This window comes from Biomphalaria glabrata, chromosome 9 (genome assembly GCF_947242115.1).
Source record: "Biomphalaria glabrata chromosome 9, xgBioGlab47.1, whole genome shotgun sequence".
NCBI lineage: Eukaryota > Metazoa > Mollusca > Gastropoda > Planorbidae > Biomphalaria > Biomphalaria glabrata.
This window is the reverse complement of record NC_074719.1, coordinates 41,704,056-41,724,632: the sequence shown is the minus strand read 5'-3', so window position 1 is coordinate 41,724,632 and position 20,577 is coordinate 41,704,056. Positions and strand designations below refer to the sequence as shown.

Sequence of the window (20,577 nt, the reverse complement as noted above, 5' to 3'; positions counted from 1 at the left end):
TTGTTGCATTATCAAGATTATCAGCAATTGCGGAATCTAGTAGAGTAAAAAAACAGTCTAGCTCAGTTGACTCAGAATTGAGTAGGTTCATGTTGACACCTGTATATACTACATTGGCTGAAGTAGATCTAGATTTACTATTTTACTGGAAGGAATAAATCTAAAATTGCTTTCTGTTTTAGTACCCATCTCTGCATTTTTCAAACTTGTTGAAACAGTCCTAGATCTTGATGTCTGGTTTTAGGAGGGGGCATGGCAGGTTCTTCAGCTGATGAACTATCAGATTCAGATCTAGATCTAACACTGACGCTAGAACATCAGTATCACTATGATCAGATCAAACAAAATCACTGTCTTCTGAATCAATAAGTTCTCTTACTTGTTGATCCGAATATAATTTGATCTACAAGTTTTAGTGGATCGACCTCCAGATGGGCCAAGCTCCATTTCCATTTTAACACACACAAAAAAAAAGACGACTTTCAAAACGCTCTATAATATTAAAACCATGTTGAATGAAGTAAACAGTGAACTCTTCTTCAAGCAGAAATCACGTAGATTTAGAATATAAGCATTTAAAATTATAAACCAAGAATAGGAACGAAACAAAGATGTTTAACTGCACTGACGCCAATATCGTCTTTTATGAAAAAAATCGCCGCTATTATCGTTGCTTAGGGGAGAAAGAGTTAATAGTCTGCATGTAAAAAAGCTATACCCTGCTGGCTCAATATATCGATGCCACACACCTTACCTGAGACTGACAGTTTGTAGGAGCCCAGGGGAGTTGAGACATAAATAACAGAGGGTCCGAAGGGTTAAAAAACTGGTTCTACTGTTCTAACATCCTAAGGCATTAGGAGTCTACTGTACCTCAGTAGGAGCTATTGGGTTAATAATTGACATTAAAAAATAATTTGTGAAACATCAGTTTTATATTATGTTTACAAGAATTTCAGAATTCTCCCCTGTTAACTATATTAACTTACACGCATTCCAAAGACACATAAAAGGTAATGGACCTACAGGAAACCATGATGTAATAATATACAGGCTGGTCAGTTTTACACAAAGTTGAAATATAGATGTTTTGAAATTCCACAGACAAAGTCACTTCTACTGAATTTCAAATTTGATATTCTTGTATCAGTCAATGTAATTACTATTGGGCCTCCATTCCCTTCCCACTGCTTTTCCTGAAAATCAAATGTTGAATGTAAATTTGGTCTTGTTACTCTGTATCATTTCGATAAATTCGGTGTCTACAAATTTTAATGGCCAAACAATGAAATTAATATTAAACACTTGGCTAGGATTAGTAAATTTTTGGGCAGGAGGGGATCGTTATCCTTGGCTGACTACCCACCTAGTAGAAGAAAAACTTGCAGCTATACCCAAATGTGGAAAAGACTTTGGGAGTCAACCATGAGGGGAAATCAGGAGCCAGTAGCCTTAGGCAGCTTGATTGTAGCACCTAGTAGTGCTACACCTGGCAGAGCTTTAGACGCCACTGATCCCAAACAGTATAGGCACTTGCCATTTCATCTGCTGCATGGATTAACCGTGTGTGTGTGTGTGTGGGGGGGGGGTTTCTGCTGTGTGGGTGACACCATTTCAACTATGGCTAATGCTCAGGCTTTGTAACTGAATGAGGCCATTGGTTACTTGGGCTTAACCTATTTTTATGCTTATTTTTATATTCTCAGGTGGCTGAAGACCAAAACGGCTATCTAGAAGACCGCAGACCAGCATCCAACTGCGACCCCTACTCCGTCACTGAAGTGCTAGTGAGAACTACAATACTATCGGAATAAGCCTACCAGATAGGCAAGGTGCCGGGAAGGGGAGGATCTACAATACAGGCCCATTTGGATTTTTTTCCATATTATCATTGATACTCAATGTAAAGACGATTTTAGTTTTTAATAAAACATAAAAATGAACAAATAAATGTTAATAATGAACGATTTCAAAAATAACTATTACAGATATAATTTTGAACAAATTTAAGAGAATTTATTTCTCTGCTTTTCAATTTATTATTTTAAAAAATATTTTTAAAGGCTCAAAAAAAAACTTAAACTTGGGTACACGAAAAAACCTATACATTCTTATCTCCACTCTTATGTCATTCTTTGTCTTAGAGTTACTTGAATAGAAAGTGAGTGATAGGGAAATTGTTGAATGTCTGATACTGTGCATGATACTCATTGTTGTCATAGTATTTTCAAGCTGTTTTATTACTGCATATTGCTCCACAAAAAAACAAATTGTATTTCCAGTGTGTTCATCTCAAGGGGATTTCCCAGAACTTTTTTTTTTTGGTTTCTCAATAAATGTTCAAACCATGTAATAATTTGTTTTGTGTGTTCTTGTTGGATAGCATTATTGTTATACAAGTCTGATGTTTCATGATGTGTCAATGTATAGGATTGTAACATGCGGTTTTACAGATATTTTTTTGATTGATGAATAAACTTACTAAACACTGAGACTCAATTTGTCTACCTTGGCTAATAGTCTGTTACTATTGCAAGTTATATATAAATTTATATTTCGAACATTTTAAAGCTGATATTTACTAAATTTTTTATATATAATATAAATTAAAATTATAAATTAAATTTAACTTTTAACAACTTTGCAAAAATGTTCATTAGATCATGGTGGTGTATGTTGAATGTCCCTAAAAATAGACAAAAAGTACCTATTTGTATATCAAGAATGAAACATTTTAACAAATTGGGTTTTGATAGGAATATGTAGGCTGAATAGATCACAACCCATTTTCACTCTATTTTTATTTTTGTAGCAAAATAAATAATAAAGGGAACATATTCCATGAATGATATGGATCAAAATGCAATCAGTAATACCCAAATTAAGGCATGTAGGCCACAGGTCATATCCAACTAATATAATTATGTGAGTATATACATGAAGGTCCAGAGTTCAAATCTGCCCTCTCCCATCCCCTACTGTCCACGCTGGATGTTTTGGGCTAGGACTTCAATAATCTTTAATTCTTAAGTTACATCCAAAACTTGTGTAACAAAATCAGTCTTAAGCTTTAGGAAAAACAGATTTATTAGCAATTCAGACCTAGTTTCAACATACATAATTTGTCACATCTGACACAAAAAGGGAAATGATATGTTGTCAATTTAAACTCTGTTGCTACTTTCCTAAAATATTATAAGAAAGGTATCACAGAATTTGTCTTTGAACTAACCCGTGCCTTCTTACACTTTTTGTTTCTGCGGTAGAATTTATTTTTAAAATTATAACAAAGCAACTTTAAACCAAAAGGACGTATATAATAGCAGTTTAACTGTCTAATTTTTATTACAAAGCTTATATCAACTCTGGTAAAAATTGTGTAGATGTTATTTCTCCCACACTCATTCTCAGATCAAGCTGAAACTTCACACAATCATTCATGACATGAATCAATAAAAAAAAAAAGTAACCAATTAGACAAGTAATTACTGGTAATTCATTATTTTCTTTAATAGCAACAAAGAGAACTATTACTTCAGTGTTCCATGGCTAAATTTGTTGGGTTTAGTCCCCTTAAATAATTGTTAATGCTATTTCTCCCTCATGCATTCTCTCATTAAGTTGATACTTTAAACAATAATTTATTGTACCTAACAAATCATGAATCAATAAACAAAAATACTCCATTAGTTAATTAATTATTGGTAATTAAAATGCTGTTTTATATTGAATAAGAGAAATAACTAGTACATCATTGGTAGTTATAATTTTAAGGATGGAGTTTTTGCCCCTTTAGATAAGCTTTGTTGTTTGTTTTTTTATTAAAATGATTTTTAAAGTATTTTGCTTGTTTGTTTGGCCCATTTTGAGAGTCAGAAAAAAATTGACCTGTTGAAGATGATACATTTCTAATTAACACACTATAGATGGATGCATTCTTATTTTAGCCTAAATTTACCAGGCATGTCTTTGATCAAGAGTTTTTTTCAGTCAATTCAAATCTCGGGTTGCCTATTTCTAATTGTTCAACACCGTAACTTTAAAAAGTAATCTTATTTATCGATGTAGGTTATTCTCAATTCTGTAGCCCCTGTTGGAACGAGGCCAATCGTCATAGAAGACCTGAACACTGAGCTCCAACGTCACAATCTGTGGGCAATGAAGACCAATAGCTCGTCACATTTCAGGTCTGTTCAACATGGCAATAAGTTATTGGTCTCCACTGCCCACAGTTTGTGGCGTCTCAGGTCAATGTTGAGGCCTACTTGTTTGGGCACCAGCGTTGAATGTTACATAGCTCGGTTTCAGTTTTCTGTCGTTCTCATGGACTGTGCAAAGGGTACAGATCTGTTTGTATATTATCTTTTGCTGTCTTTAGTTCCAATCTCAAATGACTTAGAACACTTCTGAAGAGAGGCCCACTGCCTGGTCGTGTGGAACACTTTTCAGATGGTTGTCTTGATGGTCCCAGGTTCAAACCTGCCTGCTGCCGTTTCTCTGCTTTCCTACAAGAGCTTTGGGCTAACCGCTAGAACGTAGTAGGCTAACTCCATTTCGAATGGAACGCCCGAAACATGTAAAAGTAAAAAGGCTTGATTGGCATGGCTAACTAAGGCTAAAATCACGAAGGTCCTTAAAATACAAAAAGGCTTGATTGACATGGCTAACTACGGCTAAATCGTGCAGGTCTTAGCTGAAATTAAATTGGTTCTTGGTTAGACAACATGCATTGGCCTACAATAACAACACATGCGCTTAGTTTAAAAGTTAAAAGCAACCAGCCTGTAGCTAACAGATAAGTTCACTATCGGTCACTGTAACTGGAGCTCTCTCTCTCTCTCTCTCTCTCTCTGTTGTCCACCCCTTCTCTGTTTCCCCATTATCTTTCCCCAACCTCTTCTTCCCCTGCTCTTTTATTCCTATTGCTACTACGATTCCCCCTCTTCCCATCTATGTGATTGATGTCTGCCTTCTTTACATTACATTGTGAGGAACGAGTTTATCATTCAAATGACACACACACACAGTCACACACACACAGAATAGATTGATAGCAGAAGTGAATTCGTTATCTGTCCTAAAGAAACAAATCAACAGTTGGCGGTTGTGTGTTCGTGTAAGCGTGATTATGTTCTCGTGCCGACGTGCTTTGTTGAAATTAGGTGTGGACATTACATTGTTTAAAACCATCTCGGTCCGCGCCATTTCCTGCTCACGTCTGGTAAGTTGCTAACTAACGACATTTTGATACGAAAGCACTGCGATAACCGAATAATAATACAGGATATTAAGAAATCGTTGCTATTTATAGCATTTGCTTGCATTTCATAAAGCAGTGTCAAGATTCTGAGAAAGTGTACCTCATATCGTCATTATATAGCTCAGAATCTATACAGCTAAGTGATCTGGAGCGTGTTTTGTTGGGGTGCTAGGTAGCCTACATCTGTATGAGCCCATATAAAAAAAAAAGCTTAGTCCACAACGTACTAGGTCTTCTTCGCTGAGTTTCAAGTCTCCAAGTATATTCATAGTTTACATTTACGTAGCAGAACTGAACGTTGGAACTGAGTATTAGGCCTACTTGTTTGTTTGGTTTGGTTTTTATACATTAAAAAAAAATCCGTTGGTTACTTCTCGGTGACGACGATGGCCTAGCTGGAGGCTATTATTAATTATATATGGATGCAAGATCATTGCACTTGGTTGGATGTCCACATGTGCATCCAAAGAAAAACTAATAACAGAAAATAAATAACGATAAATCCATCCCTCCTTTAAAGAGTATTTAGCGGAACACTTTGCTTATTTTTTAGAGACGCTTAATCTGTGGAGACAGCTTGCCGCCCAATGCGCCGAACGGCGCGGGAGGACCTAAGTCTAAGTAAGTCTAAGTTAATCTGTGGTGGCCTACTAATTATTTATTCCAGCAGTTCGTGGAACACCTATATTCAGGCTTCGTGAAACATAAGGGTTCCGCTGATCACAGTTTGGGAAACACTGGTCTATTTAATATGATTCTATTTATTCTTGTAATGATTCAATACTGCTGTGACTCTTTCCAGTAATCTTGGGCAAATAAGTTCTTCTATTGTACAGTGCTGCTAATCTCTACATAATCTCTGCAATTTTCTATATTTAAAAAAAATTGAATTAAACGAAGACTGCAAAGTTTGAGTGGCGTGTGGGAAAACCCGCTGAAAGGTGTTAAAAAGTGCACATTTATTTTTAAGATGATTATAATATATTTAGAAAAATTATAACGGTTAAACCAGATGTTTTCCCAAAGTTGTCAATTTTCTAGGGAGATCATTAGAGCTGTTTTCGAAATCCGTGTCCACTCACGATGAGCTTGCAAGCTATAACAATGAGAGGAATTTAGAAAAATAAATCTTTTTATACGTTATAATTCTTCGCACATCCCTAAATATTTAGGCCTATATATACATAGCATTAAAAAGATTATAGTCTACTAATCGTTACTTGGTGTTAAATTACTGACAATTAGAAATGTAAGCTTTAATTAATAGTCCTTTTGGTTTTCTTGACTGACTGGAAATTCGTATTTATTCTCAAATAGTTCACTGGAAATCCAGGAATTTGTGTTTGCACATGTTTGCTGTGGATTTAAATGTATTCATAAATCTGCAACTAACTTAAAATACAAAACTGATACCTTAATTGTAGGCCTATGTAGGTAGTGCTGTACATATATAGACCCATGAAAAAGGCTCTAAATTTATTAAACTAATTGATGTCAGGGCTAAATATTGCCTATAGGGAGTGGCGTAACTAAGGGGGGGGGGGAGGGGGAATTTTAAAATCCCCCCGGGCCCCCAGCTGGGGGGGGGGCCCAAATGGGTGTCCGAAATTTATTTGTAAATACATACATTAATATATTTGATTGACAAATAGTGTCAACGGGTGTCTTTTTTTTTTTTTCAACATTTATGGATTAAATTTATCACAAAGACTAAACCTAGATCTAGGTCTATCATTACGTTGACTTTGTTGACATTTTAAAAATATTTTTTCCCACAGAGATCAAAGTTTTTTTTTGAAGTTAGTTTTACATTTTAAACTTTGTTGCCACGAATAAAACTGCATGATATACAGCGAATTCCAGGTATCTTGTTACCTTTACTAATAATAGATCTAAATGGCGAGTATTTTATGGCTACACTAATTAACCTTGAAGCAAAAATTTACAGAATCGAGTATAACAGATCCAAAAGTTATTCTTAATAATGCTAGAATAGTCCACTATTCGGGTTTGGCATCTATAATTTCAGAATTAAACTTCACACTCGAGTTATTACCCCTCTATTCATCTTTCCTCAATCCAATGGAAACTCTATTTTTATTTCCATCTAATCCTTTTGCTTGCGCACAAAACATAAACAACCAACAATGACGTAATACCATATAATATTAGCACAGAATCTTCTTCATGCAGTGGAAAATTAAGAATTTTTTGCCTATCTTGAATTCTGGTCAAAGCTCTTGCGCCCAATTAATATAGTTCAAAAGAAACTACAAAAGTCTGGACTGCATATACCGGAAGCTGCTAAAGAAATTAGTACCCTTTCATGCTTTCTGCAAAATGATGAGAAATTGACAAAAACCCAATCCATCGAAAAAGCAAAAGAAGGTAGTGAATACTATGGATTCCCTGTAATCAAAACAACCAGAAGAAAGAAAAGACTTGATGGGAAGTTGAGTTCTAATGTAGGACTGTCAATAGAACTGCAATTTAAACGTGTTGCACAGAAGTGCTGGACAGATTTCATATGGAGATGAAGGGCAGATATCAAAGGCTGGAAAGAAAATGGATACCTTTGGGTTTCTTCTTGAACCAAGACACCTGTTAGATGAAGACCTGCTTATGACAAACTGTGCTACTTTTCCTGTTTGTATGATGAAATAAATGGCAAATCGCTTTTTCAATGATGTCATTGATGCACGAGCACTCATCAACAAACCAGTAATACAATCACCAATAGACATATTGAGGAAACAGGCTTCATATGGTAATTACGTGTGATCAAACTTTGCAACCTCCTCCGAATACTGCTAACTCAGGCCACTTCCATTACGTCATGTGAGAGGTCATTCTCAAAGCTCAAGCTCATCAAAAACTATCTCAGGAGCACAATGACGCCAAAAAGGCTTATCATGGTTTTAATGTCAGTGAAGTCACAAATACTAGAAAGTATCGATGTAGTTGATGTTATAGATGTCTTTGCTGCACAGAATTTAATGCACGACGTGAAGCGATATCAATTTAGATTTGTCACTTGTGCATTATTTAACTAATAAACAAAGGTATTATTCATTAAAAGACTCTTGATTACTTTTTGTTAAGTTTACTGATATACTGAACCAATTTGATTTGGGGCTTATATATTTTTGCGTACATTAACCCATGTCATATGTCGAATGTCAAAATGCAAGGGGCCCCCAAAGAGGTAAATCCCCCCGGGCCCCCAAATCCCTAGTTACGGTACGCCCCTGCCTATAGGTAAATCAGCCCTGTATATAAGGCCCAATGAATAGATTTAGAAAATTATTATATCCAGTGCTTTTTTTTTTGTGATGATATCTACTCAACGGTACATTTTTCAACGTGGGGAAAAAAATTACTTTTCTTGTATTTTAACGTTTATTATTAATTTATTAGAAGTTAAATCAATCCATCACTGACTGAGTAGACCTACTGGCACCTATTTATTTTTACAAAAAAGCGCACCAATTGTTATTAAAACACAGCTACCGCCCTGCCCTGCCCCAATACACACGAACACAACTCCTCAGTATGGATCTAAGTAGACCCTAGTAGGCTATATATATATAGCCTAATACTATAATAATGGGCATTGAATACGCTGAACAAAAGATGTACGATTTCGGAATAATGCTTGTAGGCCTACTATGGTTGAATAGCTAGCTATACGTTTTAGAGTCACCCCATGAACTATCGTACTCAAGGTTTGGAGGGGGCGTAGATTTCTTCACATTCTGTCGAGACTCGGTGAATAAAAACGTCATGAGTGCTGTTTCAGTTTACATTTTCACTTCGGATCAATCGTCTTAAGGCCCAAGGAGAGCTCAACTGTAGACAGTCTGTAGTGGCTATAATCTAAACGTGCACGGTTATATCTAAATCTTCTATCATTTTGTGTTTGTGCAACTATCTAGATCTGCTATTAGACTACACAATATTTTTGTAATTTTAGTTGATGTTGATTGTCGAGTAAACTTGCCTTGATTAGGTGATATAAGGTCAGTAGGTTGTGATTTGATTTTAAACTGCTAGACTACAATAATTTTACAACTAGATCAAGATCTACAATAATAGTTCATTTCAATCATGTGGATCTAGATCGATATAAATATAGATTCCTAAATATAGATCTATATCTATACTATATCTCTTATACTAATAGAGACTAAACTAAATAATGTTCAATGTAACTAAGATTAAGCAATGAGCCAGCACCAGTGGCAGTATCCAAAAAATCTGACCCAGGAACTACAGACTTTACACTTAAGACCAGCAGTACTCGCAGTAGTGACCAGTACTAGCGGCAGTACAGTAGAGAGATCTATCACCAGCATCACAATAATCACATGTAGATCTAAAATCCTAGAACACACAATAGATCTATATCTATCTCTATCTAATTATATATATTAATATTATAATATATAACATGCACTATCGTAATAGTTAATAATAAATTATACATTTCTAGTTAATAGTTATGACTTCATTTTTACAAGTTACATCCCTCCAGAACAGAAGATTATTACACCCTAGCGTAAGCTTCTTGCAGGATAACAGGGGATGGCAGTTGGCAAGGTTCAAACCAGAGGACATCAAGATTACAGTCTGGAGCACATGCCACACAACCAGGCAGCCATCTAAATTAGATCTATATTTTTGTTTTCATGTTACTAGATTTGTGACCTACATATAGGCCTATTTGTCAAACCTAATGCAGACCAAGCAACTTTATAAATTTACTTTAACCATGAACAGTACCATTATTAAATTTTTAATAACTTTCTCTTTTCTAATACATTAAAGGTATTATAAAAATAAAGATTATGGACAGTTACCTCCTTGCTTTGAATCTTTGATGGAGATTACAAACCCTAGAAATATTAATAATTATAATTTAGCAGCTCTGTAGAATATTTTAAGGAAAATTTGATCACTACAACTCTCTTTTATTCCATTAATTACGTCATTTAATGTAAATTTAAAACAGAAGTGACATTCATGGGGAAACTTGAGTTTATTGTAATTAACGTTGATTTGAAGCAATTTATTATTATAGTCTGTTTTGTTTTGTTTTGTTTGTTCCTTCAGATTTGAATCTAATAATTGCACATCTAGCACAAACCTTCCTCAGGACGGCAGGGGATGGTGGCAGAGGCAGGGTTTCAACCTGGAATCATCATGACCATTGAACGAAAGTTTAGAGCGCGTACCCCATGATCAGACAGCCATCCTGGCATATTTACTTGTCAGGACATCCAGAATCAACTGGCCTAATTGATTGGTGTAATGGACCAGTAATGTCTTAGATGGCATTTTAACAATTTTTTTTTAGGAAACTGTTGTGTTGATCTTTAACAAATGCCTTTTTAGAAAACAAGTCATCTAGATCTATTTGCTGATTTTGATATGGAGCTAGATAAGGCCTTTTTGATGTAAAATCATCAATTAGTAGATGTATAGTTATAAGACCTTTTTGATGTAAAATCATCAATTAGTAGATGTATAGCTCTCTAGTCTAATATTTATTCTTTTTCTAGCTCCTGAGACGATTGAATTGTGAGGCACCATGTTTCACTCCATTCCAGGCATCATCACTAACAAAATGACTGTTGGGAAATATTTGACCTTACAGCAGCCTGCTGATCAGGTATGCATAATTTGGTTTATACATCCACATACATGTATGGCCTGAAAGCTTGTTACTGTAACATCAAATTTTCTGCAAACTTTACAATTTTATGTCCACCATATGTCGAAGCCATATCTGCAGAATGGAAGACCCCCGCATCCCTAAATGACTCCTGTATGTAAACGCTCACAAGGTGAACTAAGAAAACGCTTTAGGGATACCCTCAAAGTTTCTCTAAAAGCGTTTAGTATTGACCCAGCCATCTGGGAGACATAAGCTCATGATAGAGCATCATGGCGTCCTTCTGTGAAAACTGGCGCACAAATTGTCACCAGCCACATTAGGAGGCACAAAACCCCAGTACAAAGCTGTAAGCCCCCTGGATGGCAAAGTGGTTATCATCAAACCACGATGGACGAACTATATCTATATATATATAATAAATTTAAACCAGCATTTTTTGAACTTTTTTATCAGTTCTGTTAATTTCTCAACAGTGTATAAAGAAAAATAATTAATTGCGAGACAAGATACTTTCCAGCTTGCTTACAATCTTACTTTTACTTAAGGGATCTTTCTAGTCATTAGCATAATAGTAGAAGGGATAATTACTTCTTTCAAGAAGTTTGATCAGCTTACATTTACAAAGATGGATCTTACTAAAATGTAATGAACATTTTTAAAGATAAAAAAACTTAACTTTTATTTGTTTGTTTTTCAGATCATGGCTGAATATATCTGGGTTGATGGTACTGGTGAAGGTATCCGCAGCAAGTGTCGCACTCTGGACTTTGAACCTGAAAAACCAGAGGGTAAACTAAATAGTCACATCTTGTTTTCGTCATATCTTGTTTTAGTCACATCTTGCTTTAATCACAACTTGCTTAATTTAACTCTTTCTCACCTAACCAACGATAGAAACATTGATTCCATCAGAATGTGGTAAATAATTACGGAGAGAAAGAGTTAACAGTTTCATCCATCCAAGTTTAGTTCACAGTTAAAGTAAAGTAAAGTAAAGTAGTAACAAGAAAAACATAAAAAATAATTTAAAAAAAAAGACTACTCCCTTTATACAAATGAATGAATAATAGATTAAAAAAACAATGGAACATTTTTACCCCGCACCTTTCTTCCCCTTCCCCCTGAGAAAGAATTCTGGGTGAATGTATTGATCTACTACACTTTATAATTGGAGTGATCGTTAAATGAACTTGTGTGTTACCCGTGCTTGTAATCGTGCTAGTATTTGTAATCGTGTTCGCATTATCGTAGTCTGTGAATCGTGACCAGTCTGTACTGTGTTATTGTGTGTATCAGTCGTGTTTTATTGAAATAAAGCCTTGTTTCTAAGGTTATGAATTGACTTAGTATATTACAATTTATTTCAATAAAACCATTCTTAAATGGACAAGTTTTTGCGTCCCAATAGACTGGATGCTGATCCTAGTTCAACTAATGCTTCAGTTACATGGAAACATTGGATTTCTTGTTTTGACAGATTCGCAACGAAGGTAGGGGCTAGTGAAAGCGAACAGTTTGACCTGCTATGCAACTTTGTGTCTCCATCCTTATATCAGTATATTTCTACCTGTTCTAAATACTCAGAAGCAAAATCTATTCTTGAGAATTTATTTGTGAAGGCCCCTAATGAAACATTGGCCAGACATTTGCTTGCAACTTGCAAACAAGAAGTCGATCAAAGTCTTGATCAATTTGTACACAAGCTGAGAGTGATGGCCAGAGATTGTCAGTTCCGAGCTGTCAGTGCTGACAAAAATGAAGAGGACGCCATTCGCGATGCCTTTGTTAGCGGCATGCGTTCGAGTGTAATTAGACAGAGGCTACTTGAGAAAAGATCCCTTGACTTAAAAATGGCTTTAGATATTGCCAAGACTCTCGACATGGCCCAAAAAGAATCCAGTTCGTTTAGAACTCCGTCTCAATTGGTAGAGTCATCTCTTTCGTCATCGGCAATCTCAACCGAAGAAATGGTGGACTCAGAAACAATCGCAACAGTGAATACTAAATGTTTCTTTTGCGGAGGTAGTCGGCATCTCAGAGCGAAATGCCCTGCCAAAGACTGCATGTGTCATTCGTGCGGGAAAAATGGACATTTTTCGAAGGTTTGCAGGTCTCGCAACACTCCTATAACCAAAACAAAAGTCAAAACATCTCCTAGCCACGAGATTAAAAGACAATCTTGTAAAGATTGTAGCTGCATTAAGGACTCTACACATCTAACATCACTAATTGCTACTTCGTCTGTACCTGGTTTAACTAAATCAACAGTACACATCTCTGTAAATGGCGTGAACCTAAAAGCCCTAATTGATACAGGTAGCGGGGAAAGCTACATTTCTTCAAACATACCAAGAGAGTACGATTGGTCAGTGACACGTTCAAAGCACACAATTTCTATGGCGTCATCTCAACTGTCAAGCGTCACAAGAGGCCACACGTTTGCATCGCTAAAATACAAAGGGGAAGTTTACAATCAATTCAAACTTTCGTTACTAGATGAACTTTGCACTGATGTAGTGCTTGGGTTAGATTTCCTCGCATTACACAAAGAACTGATAATTCCATTCAACGGTGGTCGACCTGCATTTCATGTCTGCTCGCTCAATGCTGTTAAGGTAGAGGCACCACAATTGTTTGCAAATTTATCCCCTGATTGCAGACCTATTGCTACTAAATCTCGTCGTTACTCCTTCCAAGACACACAATTTATTAAAGCTGAAGTTGAGAAATTGATACGAAACGGTATCATTGAACCTTCCAAATCACCTTGGAGAGCTCAAGTCCTTGTCACGACCAATGAGCGGCACAAAAAGCGAATGGTCGTTGATTATAGCCAAACTATAAATAGATTTACTTACCTGGAGGCTTACCCCATGCCTAGAGTGGATGAAATGGTGGAGAAAATTTCCAGGTATGAAATCTTTAGCACATTGGATCTGGAGAGTGCTTATCACCAAATACCTATCCAACAGAGCGAAAAGAAATACACAGCCTTCGAAGCTTGTGGTAAACTCTACCAGTTTTGCAGAATACCCTTTGGGGTCACTAACGGTGTAGCTTGCTTCCAGAAAACCATAGACACTATTATAGAAAAAGAAAAGTTGTCTGACACGTTTGCCTATGTCGACAATGTAACAATATGTGGTACAGATGTAGACTCCCATAACAAAAATCTGTTGCATTTTCAGAAGGTAGCTCTGGAATACGGAATAACTTTCAACGAAAGTAAAAGTGTATTTGCTACTAAGAAGGTAAAGCTGCTTGGATATGAAATATCCAAAGGGCATTTGAAGCCGGACCCTGATAGATTTCAAGCTCTGCGAGATTTGCCACCTCCAAAAGATCTGAAGTCTCAGAAAAGGATTGTAGGACTTTTGGCATATTATGCTCACTGGATACCAAATTTCTCCGACAAAATGTATCCTATAATGAAAAATCAAATTTTTCCTGTACCTACAGAAGTAAAAACAGCGTTGGAAGACTTGAAAGAAGAATTGCAGAAAGCAGCAATTTTCACCATAAAGTATGACCATCCTCTAATTGTGGAAACTGACGCTTCTGACATCGCAGTAGCTGCCACTTTAAATCAGGAGGGAAGACCTATTGCATTCTTCTCTAGAACTCTTTCACCTACTGAAAGGCATCAATCTGCCATAGAGAAAGAAGCCACTGCAATAATTGAAGCCATACGCAAATGGAAGCATTATTTGTGTGGCAATCACTTTACCCTTATTACGGACCAGCGGTCTATTTCATACATATTTAAAGACACTCATGACAAGAAAATTAAAAACGATAAGATACAAAGGTGGAAATTGGAACTAGCAAGCTTCAAGTTTGATATACAGTATAGACCTGGGAACGCCAACACAGCAGCAGACACCTTGTCTAGAGGGCACTGTGCAACCATGACGAAACAAAGTAGCCTGAAGACGTACCATGACTACCTGTGTCATCCAGGTGTCCCTAGACTTCTACATTATGTCAGGTCAAAGAACTTACCCTTCTCGGTTGAAGAGGTCAGACAGACCATTCAACAATGCAGAACCTGCAATAGAATTAAACCGCAATTCTATAAGGAATTTGCAGGTACGCTCATCAAGGCCACACAGCCGTTTGAAAGAATAAGTGTTGACTTTAAAGGTCCTTTGCCATCAGCTACTCGCAACAAGTATTTGTTAACAATGATTGACGAATATTCGCGGTTTCCATTCGCTTTTCCCTGTCCTGATATGACATCTAAGACAGTAATAAAGTGCTTCGACCAGTTATTTTTCCTCTTTGGAACACCCAGTTACATCCACTCTGATCGTGGCACATCATTTATGTCCACAGAAACTACAGAATATCTACATTCTAAGGGCATAGCCACTAGCAGGACAACGCCCTATAATGCCAAAGGAAATGGGCAAATAGAAAAGCTGAATAAAACATTGTGGCAGGCTATTTTATTAGCATTGGACTCAGGGAAGTTGGAACTATCACAGTGGGAATCTGTGTTGCCCCAGGCACTTCACTCAATTCGATCATTACTGTGTACTTCTACTAATGAAACTCCACACGAACGGATCTTCAAATTCAACAGAAGATCGCCAACGGGAACATCCTTGCCTACTTGGCTACAGAACCCAGGCAAAGTATTACTAAAATCCCCTGTAAGATCTTCAAAATTTGACCCATTGGTACAAGAGGTTGAACTTATTAGCTGCAACCCACAGTACGCCCATATACGATTTCCAAACGGCCGGGAGGAGACAGTGTCGCTTAGGCACCTGGCACCAAAGGAAAGTTCCACGAACGACTATTTCGAACCAGAGAACGGTATTCTGCCTCAAGAGGTCGGTGACTCTTTGGATCTCTCACCAGGGAGTCGCTACGGGCCTGAAACTATCAGTAATTCACAGAGTCCCACCCCAATGATGTACAACCAGCCAGAAGTCATCAGTGACTCACAGGGGAGCCACCCAATGCCAGAGGTCAATATTGACTCGAGTCCCGTACAGGACAGTTACGACTTGCAAGGAGAAAAGTCTACGCCAGAGATACCTCCGGATCCTTCCCTTCATACGCATGGTTATAACCTAAGACCCAGAAAGAAATAAAGGAGGGGTGAATGGAGTGATCGTTAAATGAACTTGTGTGTTACCCGTGCTTGTAATCGTGCTAGTATTTGTAATCGTGTTCGCATTATCGTAGTCTGTGAATCGTGACCAGTCTGTACTGTGTTATTGTGTGTATCAGTCGTGTTTTATTGAAATAAAGCCTTGTTTCTAAGGTTATGAATTGACTTAGTATATTACAATAATATTTCGTTGGTAGGCATTTAGATCTAGACTTTGAAATATGCACAATTTTCCTGAACATTTATCTATTAAACTCTTCAATGAATGTAGAAATACTTGAAGATGTATAGTCCGTTCAAGATAAATATTTTCTCTTTCTCTAGCCAAATTTTAATTTTTTTTTTTCTTTGAAAAATTATAACGATCAAGCTAGAGTTTTCCCAATATTGCCAATGAGCTAGTAATTATTTTTTCAACGATATACATCAACTGTTAAATTTCTAGGAAAATTGTTAGAGACTTTTGAAGATCATTGAGAGGCTCCAGGTTCCACACAGATACAAGTAAAAAAAAACATATTTTTAGAGGCTATGTTAATGCAAAAATGTATCGAAATTTCCTTACAGCTTTAAATAGTAGTCTCCTTAAGATTAAAAAAAAAACAATAAACACTCTAATATTAATTGTAGAATTATTAATTTTAAAAGCTTGGAGATTGAGATCTAGATCTAGATACACACTATGGTACCACCAATTATTGAACAATTCTTCACAATTACAAATTGGTCAAGCTGTGTACTTTTGTACGCGTCACTTTTATAAAAATTAGGTATTCTATTTTTTAAATCACAACTTTAAAATTTTAAACATCTTAATTATAATATTTAATATACCTTATTCATAACAGAACAGTTGCAATAAGGAAATATGACCTAAGAGTTTTTTTAAATTGTGATGTTCTACATGCTGGATCTGTTTTGAAATGAAATAAATTTCACGTCCTTTCTGGGTAAATTACTGTGTTAACTAAGCAAAATAAAAGGTCATAACATTGATATGCCATGTTTTTAACTTTTCATTGTGAAAAAAAAAGAAAGATGTGTGTAAATATGTTGACATTATGTTAGACTGGTAATAGGGACTTTTTTTCCTTGCAATTAAAAAAGATATGTACTCATATGATGTTTGCTCTTTTGATGGTATAATTGTCTCTTCAATTAGATTGTCCTATTTGGAACTTTGATGGTTCTAGCACATATCAGGCAGAAGGCTCCAACTCGGACATGTACTTGTACCCATGTGCACTGTTCAAGGATCCCTTCAGAGGTGGGGCTAACAAGTTGGTCCTGTGTGAGGTTTATAAATTCAACAAGAAACCAGCTGGTGAGATTTCTTGTTTGATTTTGGTTATTTGATTAAGATATTAGTTATTAGCTTAAGTTCATTGGTTTTAAGTGAAGCTTTAAGCATCAGAAGTGGATTTATGCTATTTATTTTTTAACAAACAAAAAATGCGTTGTTGTTTTTTTCTTAGAAGCATGCTAATATGATGCTTAACACTTATAGCAGTGATGCCGAAGCTATCATCTCTGAAACTTCTACTCTCACTGCATAACAAAGTCTTTCCATGGTTTTGTTGTACTGACAACTTAAAATGGATATATTTGGTTTTGGTGATTTCTTGGGGGTATCTTTTTTTTTGATCTGCTAACTTTTAGATTTGGTGAAATTTAAGCTGTGGAGAAATAGTAAAGGCATTTGAACTCCCCAAAATGTGTTTATGTTCTGTTTAATTTTTTTGTTATGATAGAATAGAAAAAGCTTTATTTATTAAATATTTATGTACACCGTTTTAATAGGAAATCCCACCACAACAATAGAATGCATTTTTTAGGGAACATTAGAAGTGTGTAGCTCTATTTTTTTTATTAATTTTTAAAAATGGAAGAGCTGTAACCAAATTATATTAAGCCTAGTCAGTAAATTGAGTTATTTCAAAACTTGTTTCTCTCTCAACTTAAAATGGTAACATTTTTTTTCTTTTACTTCTTATCAATGACATCATCAAGTTTCTGAATAATATGAATATGTGACATCCTTCAATCTTTATTGATTTATTATTTGATTGACTGGTCTGCAATGGGTAACTGTTTTGAATTTAGGGTTTAAATAACACTGGTATCCAACATTTTTTCGGCCTGGGTGTTGATATGAGGTCATGGTTAGTAGCTTTAATAATAATGAAACAGGCTAGTACAACTAAACCAGTGTAGGCATGTTATATTCTTAATATAGAACCTGAAGTAAATTTAGCAAGTTTCTTATAAAACCAAATTGAATATAACTTTAATTTATAAATGTGCACAGCTTTCAACTTGAATATAGATGTATGTAGAAACACAAATTAAAATTGATGCTTTAAACAATATATAGCTCACTAAAAATGCACGACTTCTGTTATCAGTTCTCTTGTTGGTCTTCATCTTCTATTTCACTTTCTCACCAGTATTTATTCACTTGAACAATGTGATGTCATCCAAATCTATTCAGCCATCACAACCAAAAACATCCACCCCTCTTTTCTCATGGTTTCATTAGAAATATGCACATACACTCCATAACACATAACACCAGGGGCCATGTATGTTTTCAACACTTCTGCCACAAATCCTCCAGTCTAATGGAAATAAGTTTCTGTTTAGTCATGCATTCTGAGCAAGACTTAACAAGGGGCCAAATAGCGCTGCATAGCAGGAAGCGAATTTCCTGCAGGTGGTAGTTAAAGCATCACTGTTTTACATTGCCTACTTACTAATGTACTCAAACTAAATGATAATTTGTATGGAATTGTTTTGTTGTGCAGAAACCAACAGAAGAAAGTCCTGTAAAGAGGTCATGGAACAGGCCAGACATGCTTGTCCCTGGTTTGGTATTGAACAAGAGTACACATTGCTGGACTACGATGGTCACCCTTTTGGATGGCCCAAAAATGGGTTCCCTGGACCTCAGGGTGAGTCAGATATGCTTATTTTATCTAGTCAGGTGAGTGCTTTCTAGTGTAAAAGGTTAACAAGACATTTAAGGTGCTATTTTTGGAGGTGCAATACTTCTTTTATAGATAGAAAAAACAACAACATGGGTTTATGGAGGTACCCTGACAAAATAGAGCAGAAAAAAAAAACAAACTTTTTTCAGTGATTTTGAAAGAAATACTTTAGATATAGTAAAATATGAATAGAGGCAATATTTTTTTTTTGGTTTAATGTTATCATAATTTTTCAGTCATTTTGCGGGAAGTCTTTAGATATCTTAAAACATAAATATGCAAACAGTAAGCACAAATTATAATAAGCTGTCACAGCCTGGTATTGTTGTCCAAGGCGTGATGACGCAAATGTCGTGTATGTTGTAGGTACCTCTTCTGGTACAGCTATAATGCTCTTCTTAACTGTGTACTTTATTAGACGCACTAGATTTGCAAGTGCGCAACAACACTAGTATACTAAGGTCTCCAACAACAACATTTAGAATTACTGATAAACGCACTGGTAGCAGATCTGAATTTATTACACATAAAATAAATCACAAAATATATTGGCATCATAAGCCATCATAAACTATGATCAATAATAATAATAATCCAATGAGAAGAACAGCATACTACATAATAATTACTCAGTGCTCATACAATATACCTAAGGAGATAATAACGCTCCTCCATCTACAAGAGACATAAAACAACTGACTTGTCCACCTCGTGGTCAGTCCCCGACCAAACCAAATCTCGTGCTGAAAACCGCACGGGATAGTTAAGTGACTACTAGTCACCAAATATTACAGTGGTTCTAAAACTGATACATGACATAAGCTAAAATGAATAATTTCAAAATATATCATATATTTACATTCCAAAAGTGTACTTTGAAAACAGGCAAAGATTTATTCACACAAACACATACAAACTTTCACAAAGTTAAGTTGTAGGAAATGTCACATAGAAATTCCATCACTGTTTGAACGGTGTCATCACATTTCAAAATGCTTTTTTTCAGCAAGTATTGCATTTTAAACATTGGTGAAAAAGAGGAATGATATAAAATTGAAAGTACTCTAATACTGTAATAATAAATGGCTCTAAATCAAAACCAATAATAGTCAACTCAGGTGTACATCAAGGAACAGTCTTAGGTCCACTATTATTTCTAATTTACATAAATGGTCTACCAAACCGCATTAGCTCAGCAATAAAACAATAAAAACAAGATGCAGAAATTTTACAAAAAGAAGATGAATTACAAACATGGGAATGAAATTGGAGCATGTCTTTCCACCCAGAAAAATGTTCATTTAAGAGTTTTTAGTAGCAAAAAAAACAAATAAATTCTACTTATTTATGGTAAATGGTTGCACAAACTAATAGCTCAAAATAAATGAAAAATTTTCATGGAATCAAACAAAGCATTAGGATTTATTAAAAGAAGTTTTACAAATCAAACAAGAACAATAAACTAAAATGTTATTTAACTTTGGTTTGGACAATATTAGAATATCATCTTCTGTTTGTCTACCGTCCTTCT

General features: G+C 35.7%; 2 protein-coding genes across 8 annotated transcripts in view; both read left to right on the top strand.

The window, feature by feature from the left end:
• The window catches only part of LOC106050255 (glutamine synthetase), a 43,796-nt gene extending 41,302 nt beyond the window's left edge, over positions 1-2,494 (top strand). For all 4 annotated transcript variants that reach the window (XM_056040863.1, XM_056040862.1, XM_056040864.1 and 1 more), the window contains exon 9: positions 1,707-2,494. In XM_056040863.1, the coding sequence (XP_055896838.1) occupies positions 1,707-1,814 (108 nt within the window). In that variant the 3' untranslated portion in view covers positions 1,815-2,494. The remainder of the gene's footprint in view (positions 1-1,706) is intronic.
• A 2,580-nt stretch (positions 2,495-5,074) lies between these two features.
• LOC106066039 (glutamine synthetase-like) overlaps positions 5,075-20,577 on the top strand; it is a 29,303-nt gene continuing 13,800 nt past the window's right edge. The window contains exons 1-5 of one of the 4 annotated variants that reach the window (XM_056040048.1): positions 5,075-5,221; positions 10,822-10,931; positions 11,635-11,725; positions 17,222-17,383; positions 18,864-19,010. In XM_056040048.1, the coding sequence (XP_055896023.1) occupies positions 10,851-10,931; positions 11,635-11,725; positions 17,222-17,383; positions 18,864-19,010 (481 nt within the window). In that variant the 5' untranslated portion in view covers positions 5,075-5,221; positions 10,822-10,850. Of the gene's footprint in view, positions 5,222-8,898; positions 9,280-9,326; positions 9,630-10,821; positions 10,932-11,634; positions 11,726-17,221; positions 17,384-18,863; positions 19,011-20,577 lie in introns of those variants that run through there. The other 3 variants (XM_056040051.1, XM_056040050.1, XM_056040049.1) reach the window with 3 other exon arrangements.